The sequence below is a fragment of the Oryzias latipes genome, chromosome 4 (assembly GCF_053564925.1).
Source record: "Oryzias latipes strain Hd-rR chromosome 4, Olatipes_Hd-rR_3.1".
NCBI classification, from domain to species: Eukaryota; Metazoa; Chordata; class Actinopteri; order Beloniformes; family Adrianichthyidae; genus Oryzias; species Oryzias latipes.
Genome location: NC_136240.1, coordinates 8,199,905 through 8,212,500, shown reverse-complemented (window position 1 = coordinate 8,212,500; position 12,596 = coordinate 8,199,905). Strand labels below are relative to the sequence as shown.

The 12,596-nt window shown below is 39.9% G+C and overlaps 1 protein-coding gene and 1 long non-coding RNA gene across 2 annotated transcripts in view; both read right to left on the bottom strand.

The window, feature by feature from the left end:
* LOC144991845 (uncharacterized) overlaps positions 1-9,467 on the bottom strand; it is a 13,416-nt gene extending 3,949 nt beyond the window's left edge. Inside the window, exons 1-3 of the mRNA XM_078945704.1 lie at positions 9,348-9,467; positions 9,099-9,228; positions 4,066-4,161 (exon numbers count right to left, since the gene is read on the bottom strand). Of these exons, the coding sequence (XP_078801830.1) occupies positions 4,066-4,161; positions 9,099-9,228; positions 9,348-9,416 (295 nt within the window). The 5' untranslated portion in view covers positions 9,417-9,467. The remainder of the gene's footprint in view (positions 1-4,065; positions 4,162-9,098; positions 9,229-9,347) is intronic.
* Positions 9,468-10,038: 571 nt separating this feature from the next.
* LOC144991846 (uncharacterized) lies at positions 10,039-12,255 on the bottom strand. Its single transcript, XR_013655499.1, has 4 exons — positions 12,150-12,255; positions 11,245-11,425; positions 11,040-11,170; positions 10,039-10,863 (listed from the first exon to the last, which is right to left on the bottom strand). It is a non-coding gene; the product is annotated as an uncharacterized LOC144991846 (long non-coding RNA).
* Positions 12,256-12,596: the final 341 nt, after the last annotated feature.

Genomic DNA, 12,596 nt, shown 5'->3' with positions numbered 1-12,596 from the left:
ACCCAAGTACTTAAAGCCATTTGTGGACATTTGAAATGGCATGGCGCCATTTTGTATTTGGAGAGCCAGATCATTAACAGGATAACATTCACTTTTACTTAAGTTCAATTTGTACCCAGAGAAAGCCCCAAATTTCCTCAAAGCATAAATTATGTGAGGGACGTTTAGAATGGGGTCTGACAAATATAACAATAAATCATCTGCATACAAAGATACCCTATGTTCCTTACCGCCCCTGTGAATTCCACTGATTGATGGTAAAGTTTTAAGTGTGATAGATAAGGGCTCTATAGCTAAAGCGAATAGTAGTGGGCTGAGAGGACAACCCTGGCGAGTACCCCGTGACAACTGAAAATATTGTGACCGCTTGCTATTACTAATTATGGAGGCTTTGGGTGATTTATACAAAAGCTTGATCCAGGAGATGAAGTTGGGACCATAACCAAATTTCTTTAAACATGCAAATAGATATCTCCACTCCACCCTATCAAAGGCTTTCTCTGCATCAAGTGCAATTACCACTTCTGCCTCTGCTGCAGAGCCAGGAGAGTAAATTATGTTAAAAAGTCGGCGTACATTTTTGAATAAGTGGCGCCCCGGCATAAAACCAGTTTGATCATCAGAGATCACATCCTGTATTGTGGCTTCTAAACGAAGAGAGAGGGCTTTAGCTAAGATCTTTGCATCACAGTTAAGGAGAGAGATGGGTCGGTACGAGCCACAGTCTTTACCATCTTTACCTGGTTTAAGGTGAAGGGTAATTGATGCTTCAGTTAATGTCTGGGGGAGGGAGCCACGGGAGAGAGAGTCATTAAACATATCAAGTAGTATTGGGGATGGTCTGTTTGAGAATTTTTTATAAAACTCTATAGGGTACCCGTCTGGGCCCGGAGCCTTACCATTTTGCATTGAGTGTATTGCATTAGTGATTTCTTTATGGTCCAGTGGAAGCTCAGCATTGGTCCTGTGTATTTCTGTTACTAAGGGGGATTCTAAGTTATTTAAAAACATTTCCATCTCCGAGCAATCTTCTGTTATTTCTGACATATACAGGTCGGAGTAAAAGGAAGTAAATGCTTCGTTAATTTCTGCTGGGTCAATAGTCAGTGTGCCATCTTTTTTTGTTATTTGGGGAATAAGTTGAGCAGCTGAACGACACTTCAGTTGGTGTGCTAAGAAACGTCCAGCTTTGTCGCCATGTTCATAGAGATATCCCCGTGATTTTAACAGAAGCTGTTCTGTTTTTTCAGTTGCTATCAAATTATATTTTGTTTGGAGGTCTAGTCTCTTTTTATAGAGTTCAGGGGAGGGAGAGGCAGAATACTGAGCATCCACTTTAGATATAGATTTGATAAGCTCTTCTTGTGTGGTCCTTTTCATTTTCTTTATTTTAGCTGAATACGAGATAATTTCGCCTCTGATAACAGCCTTTAATGTTTCCCAGAGGATAGAAGGGGAGATGTCATCTTTTTGGTTAGTTTCTATGAAGTCGTCTATTCTTTGGGATATCATTTTGCAAAAGCTATCCTCAGACAAGAGGTTTCTGTCAAACTTCCAGGGGGGGCGTTCTGATTTATAGTAAGGAAACACAAGATCCAGTAGTACAGGGGCGTGGTCAGATTCAATTATAGATGAGTATTCAACTTTTGAAACAAATGGGAGAAGATTCCGGTCAATGTAAAAATAGTCTATTCGACTATATGAGTGATGTACAGGGGAAAAGAAAGAATATGATTTACTTTGTGGATACAAAACACGCCAAGGGTCAACACATCCTATCTCGTTCATAAAATTTGATAAGATTTTGGCTTTTTTGGAAAGGTTTGTTGATTTAGGATTTGAACGATCAAGTGTTGGATTTATTACACAGTTCAAGTCTCCACCAAAAATTAACTGGTGTGAGTTTAGGTCAGGAAGCAATGACATTATCTTACTCATAAATTTTTCATCATCCCAATTTGGGGCATAGATGTTTACCAAGACCACAGGCTTATGATACAGGAGCCAAGCCACAATCACAAACCGCCCTTGAGGGTCTGGAATAATGGTGGTTTCAGCAAACTGGATTTTATTATGAATTAGTATGACTGTTCCGCAGGTTTTAGAATTAAGATTAGAATGAAATATATTACCAACCCAGCTTTTTTTAAGTCTAACTTGGTCTTTAACCAGTAGGTGAGTTTCCTGCAGGAAGGAAATATCACATTTCAAATGTTTAAGGTGATTAAATATCCTAGCTCGTTTAACAGGTCCATTTAAACCTTTTACATTCCAAGTGATGAAACGTACGGCAGCTCCTCCTGCTTTAGCACTGTTCACCATATCAAAATAAGGGAGAAAAAGACCCAGAAGTGACAGCCAGTGTGCACAGCTTATTGATTACTTTATCAAAGAAAAAACGCAGTCCATGCTGCAGAAGAGTGATGACGTCCCCTTCCACACCCTTAAACAAAACCCTGTTTAAACCTAACCTAAGAACTAAGCCTATACCTGTCCTTCTCAATGAGGCAAGCTGCAGGCTAAACACTATTTTTTCTACGAACTTCTGGTAGCACATTTCCTTATGTTATGCATAGGGCTCCCAGCTCTTTGAAATAGATGTCTTACATTTTTATAGAAGAGTAAGAAATGTTGGTTGTCCTTCATTTAGCCATAATGATTTAACCCTTGTGCTATCCTAGGCACTTTAACATTGGGAGTTGGGTCATCTAGACCCACTAGACAGTGCTCTGAACCTTTTTTCTTCAATGATTTGTGATCTTCACTGGTGTCCATGGATTACATGAAATCTCTCCACCTTTATCCACCTTTGTCATGGTAGGGAGAACACATCAAAGTAAGGGTGGGGTCATCTAAGATAGCACAAGGGTTAAAACATTAAAACAGTGTGCATGTAATTTTAGACTATCCAGAAATATACATAAATTCATCAGGAACTGAAAGTAGTGTTTTACGGCAGCTGCACCACGGCGGACAGGGAGAGACTGCAGAGGGTAGTCAAAGCAGCTCAGGGTATCATCGGCTCCCCCCTCCCCTCCCTGTCGGACATCTACTCTTCCCGCTGTCTTAGCAGAGCTGGGAAGATCATAAAAGACAGTTCCCACCCTGGCACTAGACTGTTTGACCTGTTGCCCTCAGGAAGGCGCTACAGGTGCATCAGATCAAGGACAAACCGCCTTAAAAACAGTTTTTTCCCCAAAGCTGTGACCACCCTGAACTCCCACATGCACTGACACTGACAGCTCCACCCCCATGTCTCCCTCTTTCATTATGCGCATCTCATCATGTCAACACCATCTCATTATGTGCAATATATTACCATCAATGTGCAATATAGTAAGTGCAATATTTCTCTACCATCATGGGCATAACTGTTTTTGTTTTGTTTTAACTACTACCTCTCTGTGGAAATGTTCTATTTTCTATTTTCTTTTGCACATTTTGTACCTTTGTAAATTTTTTAGTACTTGGTATATTGTACTCTTCATTTTTGTGAAATTATTTTATTATTCTATTATTTCTGTGAAATTATTTTCTTATGCATGTTAGCACTGAATAGTGAGCAGCTTTTTTCATTTCATTGTATATGCGTATGATGCAAATTGTACATGTGCACAGTGACAATAAAGGCATTCTATTCTATTCTATTCTAGTCTAGTGATGTCACACTTGAGGGGGGATCCCACTTCATATAAATCCTTCAAAGTTGAAGAGTTCCTACTAACGGCTCTCTTGCTCGCTCATTTGTACGATGAATTTCCAAATGAAACTTTATGTTGTCACACTTTCACTTTGTGAAATCAAGGACGTCTTATTCGCCTTTAAAAAAAAAAGGAAATTTAAAAAAGTAGTGAGCATGGTGTCCAAATTTTAAAATCCAGCCACTAGATAGTCCTGCACTATATAGTTTTTTAGTACTTATGGATTAGGGGGGAATTCACACAGCAACTGTTTACACTGAACAAACAAAATGGAGGTCAACAATGTTGATCAATTACTTTTAAATATACTTTAAATTGTTCTCAGAAAAAAAACGTTCTGAGGACGACTGTAACAATAACTTACCTACATCTTGAGACGAATCTGTCACGCTCTGTTGTCCACTAGTCGATGGCACGCATGATGGGTCTACAGTTGGACTTGGAGCCATTGTTGGGGTTCCTGAATTACATAAGAGAGCATGACAGTAAAGAAAGAAATCTCTGTCAGACATACGGGTCTTTCACTGTTCGGGTCGTTTAGCAACCTACAGCTGAAAAAAAAAAATGCTATTTTTGGATAGTGCACTATGAAGAAAGGTATAGCAGTTTTTCAATTCTAGCCACATTACTCAAAATCCAGAACCTCATAATTGAGACAAGATTAATAACACATTAAAAGTAATTATTGGGTATCTTATGTGATCATTGGAACGGTGTACGTATAATGATAATACCCTGCTGACAACATCTTGACCTGTTAGGCATCATATAGACTAAAACGATCTATTGTGTTTTTAAATACAGAATATACAGAGCTGCGGGTATTACCCCTTTAAAGCGCCAGGGGGGGTTGGACCACTTAGTCTAGTTCTCTGACCTGTAATGCCCAAATTGTTTCACCATTTTCGCCCTAGAGCGCTATAAGTTAACCATTTTTCCAAATCTACAATTCCAAAAGCCAGTGCACTTGAAATCCCCACGAGGTCTGGAACAGTTTTTGAGTACCCGGGGACTCATGCCATCAGGTCCAGCAGCCTTTCGCTGGTTGAGCCTCTCCAGATCTCTCCTCACCTGAGTGGATGTGATGAGCAGTCCATTTTGGGAGGTGGGGGTAGGGTCTGTGAAAGATGTCAGCTGTGGGGAGGGGGGTGGGGATTTCAGAGGTGCTGATGATGGCCCTGGAAGGTGAGTGGGAGGAGTCCAGTGGTCGTTCAGTGGATAAATGGGTGGACTGATGAGGGAGGGGGAACTGGTGTCAGACCTGTTTAAAAACTGGTTTGGATGCCATAAGGGCAGCTGGGGGAAGCTGAGGTGTTAATGGCCCCAGAAGGTGGGAGGAAGACCGTTGATCACCCAGAAGAGGAGTAGGGCTGCAGGTTTTCCCTTCCTCTGCAGGCCAGTGATCGCTCTCATCCCACTCCACACATCCCTGGTCTGGTTTCTCTGTAGTCTCTCCTCCAGCTTCCTCCCACAGGCCTCTTTGCACTCCTTCAGGCTGCGTTTCAGCTCCTTCTGAACTCTAATGAGCTTCTCATTTAGAAGGGCCTTCAGCTCACAAGTAACCCAGGGTTTGTTGTTCGGGTAACATCGCACCCTCTTGGACGGGATGGAGTTGTCCGTGCAGAATTTGATGTAATCCGAGACACAGTCTGTTAGTCCATCCAGATCGTCACCATGAGTTTCATACAGAACAGACCAGTCTGTGGTTTCCAGGGCATCACGCAGGCATTCCGTAGCACCGTCAGACCATTTTGTAATAGTCCTCACAGTGACTGGTTTCTGTTTGACCACCGGTGTGTATGATGGGGAGAGCAGGACCAGGTTGTGGTCAGACTTGCCCAGTGGGGGAAGTGCAGTGGATGTGTATGCATTGGTGACATTAGCATACAGTAAGTCCAAAGTCTTTTTGTCCCTTGTTGAGCACTGGATGTATTGATGGAAAGTAGGGAGAATGGAGGGGAGGCAGGCATGGTTAAAATACCCTGTGATGAAGATGAAGGCACCAGGGTGTTTAGTAAGCAGGTTGGCAGTGACCGAGTGGATGACGTCACAGGCCGCGTCTGCTTTGCCGGTCGGAGGAATATATGCGTTGATGGCGATCACATTTGTAAATTCCCGTGGCAAGTAGTATGGGCGAAGTACGAGGGCAAGGAGGTCCACATCGGGATTGCACACACGTTCCTTGACGTGGATGTGCTCCGGTTTGCACCACCTTTTGTTTACGAGTAAAGCGAGCCCCCCTCCTTTCTTCTTACCGCTCGCGGTGGTGTCTCGGTCCGCTTGCACTGTATGGAAGCCCATGATCGTCACGTTAGAATCCGGTGTCAGTTCATGAAGCCACGTTTCAGTGAAACACATGACACTGGCCTCTCGATACTCCCGCTGGGTCCGTACGAGAGCCTCCAGTTCAGCCATCTTGTTAGGCAGGGATCTGACGTTCCCGCTGATGATCGCGGGGACGCAGGGTTTAAATCGCCTCTTCTTCATCCGCCTTTTAACTCCTGCCTTGCACCCTCGTCGTCTCCTCCTCAGTTCCTCCGGGAGTAAGGGTTTCTCTCTAGTTATGAAGGTAGGTGGGTTATTTAGAGCCAACAGCTGATCGCGTGTGGAAAATATGCAGGAGGCCTTCTCAGCTAGGCTGCGGGGGGCCATGTGTTAGTCCAGGCCCCAGAGAGCGAAAAAAGGGAAAAGTATCCAGAAATCTTCAGTGATGTGATTTGCTGGTAATAAAAAAAAGCTAGCTTGGTGCAAAAACAAAAACAAAAGTGACTAAACGTACATAAACACATAGAAAAGAAAAGAAGCGGGGAGCTGCTACTGCAGGCAGCCGCACAGGGCGGCGCCTCATCGATCACTGATGTTAGAGAGACTGTCGAGACGAGAGAGTAACATCCGCTTGGAAGAGATTCGGACAGTACAGCACGTTTCTGAGTGATCAAAAAATGCCCATGCGTCTCAAGAGGAAGATCATGAACACTGTCATACTGCCATCAATAAGGTATGGAGCTGAGACATGGTCACTTACCAACCGCCAAAGAGAGAAACTGGCAATCACCCAGAGGAGCATGGAGCGATCAATGCTGGGTGTTACGAGGAGAGATAAGGTCAGGAACGAAGACTTAAGATCAAGAACAGGGGTGAAGGATGTCATCGAGAAAGTGATTGAAGCCAAAGGCAAGTGGGCAGGACATGTAGCCCGAATGAAGAACCACGAATGGGCTAAGAAAACAACAGAATGGACTCCGTGGGACAGGAAGAGAGGAAGGGGAAGACCGAAGAAAAGATGGAGAGATGACATCGAGCAGAAGGCAGGCAGCACGTGGACCCAGAGTGCCCAAAACCGTGATGAGTGGAGTAAGATGTGGAGGCCACCCGCCAGCAGTGGCGTGACAGGCTGATGATGATGATAAATGCATATATAGAAAAAACATAACAAAATTAAAATAATAGGCAAAGGCAAGGCAAAAAACAATTCAAATACAATACTCTTGATATATTTTGATAAATGACTGTGGTTTTCTTGTTTTTGTTTGGAATGCATTTAAGACACTTATAATAATCAGAAAAATAATTCCAAAAAATACTAAACAAGGGTCATGTATTTTTCCATTTACATAAATGAATGAAATGTTTGCATAAATTAATAACAACATTGATGACATCAGAAATTCCAGGGTCCAGATTTACCATAAAGAAAAGAACATCAGATAAAGAAAAAAAGGGAATATTTAAAACTTTGAGTGACAACCAATAGTGAATATCAGTCCAAAATATTGTAATCTGGTTGCAACTGTGAAAGAGATGTTCTAACGTTTCAGTTTCAGATGAACAGAATATGCATGGTTCCGATTGAAATTTGAATCTTTTATGTAAAAAATCTCCAACAGGGTAAATTATAGATATTATTTTAAAGTGCGTTTCTTTTATTTTAGGTGGAAGTGGGTACTTTGTGTATAAAGAAAAAGATTTCTCCATTAGGGTGGTTTCTAGGTCGCGTCTATTGTTTATACTGAAGTTGCAGAAAATGTTTTGTTTAAAGGTTAGAGTTACTAATTTATTGTTGCTGCTAAAACAAGTGTGCGTGGATGCTCACCACATTGGCATGTATAGACCACAATGCATTGCGTTTTAATGGTTTTTTTATGTAAATAGAATTTTTAAAAACTTTACTTCACAGCATTACCTTTTTATAAAAAAATACAAATAATAAAATAAATGATTAATCAATGATTAAAAATGATTAAATTGATTGATTTTAATGATATTACTTCACTTGCTCCAAAAATTGAAAAATTGATTCCTGATTTTTCCTAATGTAACATCATTTTGCACATATTTTAACTTTTGACACTTGATCAAATTTTGCAAAGAAAATTTTTGAAACAGTGTTATGTTTATTTTACTGATATAGAATAATTTTATTAATCATATACATGACTTTTATAAGTAACATTGTTAGTGTGGATCCGTATAATTTCTGATAGCCACACTTAAGCTGTCGAGTCAGAGCTTGTAGTTGACGCGTCCTTAAATGATCTTCCTCAATCCAAGTTCTTCGTTTTTAGATGTTTACTTCACAAAAGATTGTTACAAAAAATGTAAAAACAAAAGCATATAAACATAAGAACTTTAAAGTACGCTCAAACACTGGTGCGCTCTCTAGCTCTCTAACTTTGCTAACAAAACCCAAAACAAACCACTTTAACTATGTCATAAATCTTCAGCCAATAGAACTGCTGGGCTCCAAAGTTGACCTACATTTCAGTACAAACGTCTTAGAACGTTTAAATGGCTCTAACAAACATAATCTGCATACATTTTGGATAAATTGTCCGCATTTGCCTTGTTGATTACTAAAAGTTATTTTTTACATAATAATTTCAGTAATTCATCTTTGTCATGTACTTTATTGATACTTCAGGATTCTGTCTGATAAACAGTTATGAACCAGATAATGATAAATCACGTAATAAAATGGTTACGGATTATATAAGTTTGCTTCCTTTCACTCCCTTTCAAGCAATATTTATTAATATGTCTAATTATCCTAAGTTTGATTCGTCATTGTATGAATGTATAACTGATTGTGTTGTTGTTGTGTGTTATTCTTATTTGATTGCTTGAAATAAACCATTTCAAAGCAAATCAAATCAAAAAAATGATGGTGTCCGAATACTTTTTAAAATCCACAGAACCAATAGTTTGTTTTTCCTTCATGGTATTCTATTCTGGTTCTGCCTACAATGCAAACACAAATCCCGACTGGTACCGCCGCGAAGCCACGTGTGCGCCTGATGCCAAAAACATGTAGCCATCTTCTCTGCAGCTGCTTCCTTCCCTTTCCCGTCCCTTTGTTGTTTCAAAGGTGCAACCAGCAACGTGAGCAGGTTTACTCACTTTTGGAGGAAACGGGTTTCCGCCGCTCTCCTGTTCTACGCCGTTTTGGTAAAGGATTTCCATCCTCGTCCTCGTCGTGCCACACAAAGGTCACCGGGCCTGATGATCCCGACGGTTCTGCAGCCGCAGGCTGTTTACATCACACAATATATAGTAATATTTTCATACACAATGTCACTGGTTATATAAATAAACGCTTTACTTTTTTATTCTTTTTTAATATACAAAATTAAATTAAATATAACCCACCTTGAATTCTTCTATAAGTGCGTCTGCAAGAAATAAAGCGTCATCGACTTCGTCCCCTAACGACTCCATCGTGATCCACAATGCATTTACAACTCCAGGAGGTTTAAATAGGTAGTTTTTTTCTTTTTTTCTTTTTTCAAACTTTATTGAATGTAACAATTCAATACACAAAAATTCAAAACAGCTACAAGAAAGGAACCAGGGGGTTATTGCTACATTTTACACAAAGACATTGAAGCTGACGCACATATGGAATGTTTTAATGTCTTTCTTATTGTCAGAGTTTCTTATTGTGTTCATGTTTTGTTTGAACTCATTGATAAAGATAGAAAAATGAGGGGTATGATTTGTAGCTTTGGTTTTATGAAACACATAAAACACATTGGTGGTGATTTTATGTATTTGTTGATAAATAAACCCCCATGTTATTACTCCATGGCAATATTTATTTTTGTGCCGCTGAACGATTTACGGGCTCTTGCGAGGAGGCATTTTTTCCTGTAGTTTTCTCTTCTACCTTACTGAAAATAGCTTTATATATGAATCTGTCCGTGTTCCTGGCAATAATTCAACCGTTTTTCATGGGATCAAACCAAAAACGAGCAGATATGCAGCATCACAGGACGGCAAGGAGAAGCAGACGTCTCAGATTTACTCTGGATGCCCTGGCCAGACATGAACAACCTGTGAGTTAAACTTAAAGTTTTTTTATTAGTTCAATTTAAGCATTTGTTACTAATTGTGCTCAAGGTTACACAGTCTGCTGGGTAAGACTTAACATTATTTTTCAACACTGGATTATGAACTGTATAGTCTAACTACATGAAACACTTGTGAGATCAAAGTTTAGTATTTTTTATTCAGAGTCAAACCATATCACTTGTTTTAAACAAAAATACTTTAATTTTTAAATATTTATATAAAAATCCAAAAACCCAGCCAAAAAAACCACGAGATTTTCCAGCATTTATAAATACGTCATAAACTAAAATGTAAGACATCAGAATAAAGTGAAACATTCAAAAAAATCAGATTTAATTTTCTCAATGAAATAATTATTTTTCTATTTTACAGGGTCTTCCACGTCTCTACTGCTTTGCCAACATAAAGGTGTCTGTCGTAGCCCTTCACGCTTACGGTCAGTCCGACACAAGACCAGACCGGCAGACCCGCAGATCGGTTGACCCGCAGGACCATTGAGCATCTGGTGGAGCAGCTTCGGGTTCCTCACACTCTGGGGGGGGCACAGGAGACTGAGGTCCTGCTTCTTTTCTGGCTGGCGTGTGGCACATCATACAGTGTGGTAACCAGGGCCTTTGACATGCCACGGTCCACTGTAAGTGACGTTGTCCACAGGATGGCAGACCGCATCCTCCAGCTGATGAGCAGGGTCACCCAGCATCCAGTGGGAATGAACTACCATTAGTCACCTCTGGTTTTATAGCAGCTTGCTTGGTCTTCCACCTTCCAAAAGGTCGTGGGGAGCATTGAGGGCTGCCACTGAAGAATAAAGGCCCTAAAAGAAAATGCAGCTTGTTATTTTAACAGGAAGCTTTTTTTATTCCGTTCAACTGCAGGCTGTATGTGACTCTAAGCCAAATTTAGAGATATTTTTGTTGGGAATCATGGATCAGTCCACAGTTCACAGGTTCTACGTAAAAGCCCAATTTATGTAAATCAAACATTACCCACCTGAAGGATCCTTTTGGGTGATGGTGGGTATCCCTGCATTGCACATCCCATCATGCTGCTGACACCCTACAGGGAACCCATGAGGAATGCGGTTCAGGCCCGTTACAACCAGCACCACGCCAAGGCACGCTCTGTGGTGGAGAGAGAGCATTTGGCAAATGAGGAGGAGAGCAATATTTCTGGGGGCACTGGAAGTAAAACCAACCTTTGCAATGAAAATCATTGCCTGCAGTTCAGTTCTGCACAATCTGTGCATCAGAGAAGGGGACTGCTTGGAGCCACAGATGTTGAGCCACACCAGGAACCAGTAGGACAGGTAAAGTGGCGTCCGTCTGCGAGGACAGATCTCTGCTTTCCTTTTAGCTCCAACTGTGACACACATGACTCTAGAAGACCAGAATTATTGTTAAGATGTATAAAAATAAATGTTAACATATAAAACGAAAATGTAAATATGTACATTTGATATTTATATGAAAATCCTTTTGAGATTGTTAAAAATGGCTCAGATTTAAATAATACATGTAAATAATTCATTTTTGTTCATGCATTTATTAAACAAATTGCAAAAACAACGATGACGTTACATTTTGTGAACAATATTTTAAACTCAGGTAACCTTAACAGACTCTCCTGTCACTCTTTGTCCCTTCGTGCTCTTTCCTCCTCTCCTCTTTCAACAACAACCTTTACCCCAACATGACAACGATTACAGTTTAATGATAAATAAACACAAATCTGATCAAGTGTCTCTCTACTCCCATCCGGCACGGGCTTGCCTGATAACAAACAGGCTATCTTTCTCCATCCACATATGGATCAGATTTTCCTCATCCTCGTCTGTCCCTACATATATAAACACATTTTATAAATGTGTTAATAACTTATGACTACGGTTAGAAGTCACTGCTTTTTGATGTACTATCAACAGCGTTTGTTTTTAGCCTTCAATGCTAATTCGCGCTAGCGTTAGCTTTAGCATTACCGAAATTGATGAGCTTCAAAACAATGTAGATAGTCGATTGAGGAATATAACATATTAAACACATCATCTAACGTATTTACAAATATATTTTACAACATATACAAGATACTTTTAAATATACTTACATTTTTAAGTCCTCTTTCTAGCGCAACCGTCCGCCATCTTTGAATAATTCAAACGCAGTGTATTGTGGGTCACACGCAATGCATTCTGGGCAATATTCGCCGATCGAGTGAGCATCGATCCACACTGGTTTTTCGTAGAGAATTCTGGGAAATTTCTAGTGCACATGATTTTTTTTTTTTTTTTATTTTTTTTTTATTTTTTTTTTTTATTGAAAAAGACAGTTGAGGTTAACAGTTTGAGACAATTGTATACAATTATGCAAAGTGCAAAAACATCGAAAAAAGGTACTGGACATGTACAAACAGCCAATGCAGAATAAAGACAATATAATTTTTTTTTTTTTTTACCAATAATACAGAAAAATAAAATAAAATCAATACAAGACATTAAAATAAAATAAAAAAAAATAAATAAATAAAAAAAAGGGGGGGGGGTTTACATAGACA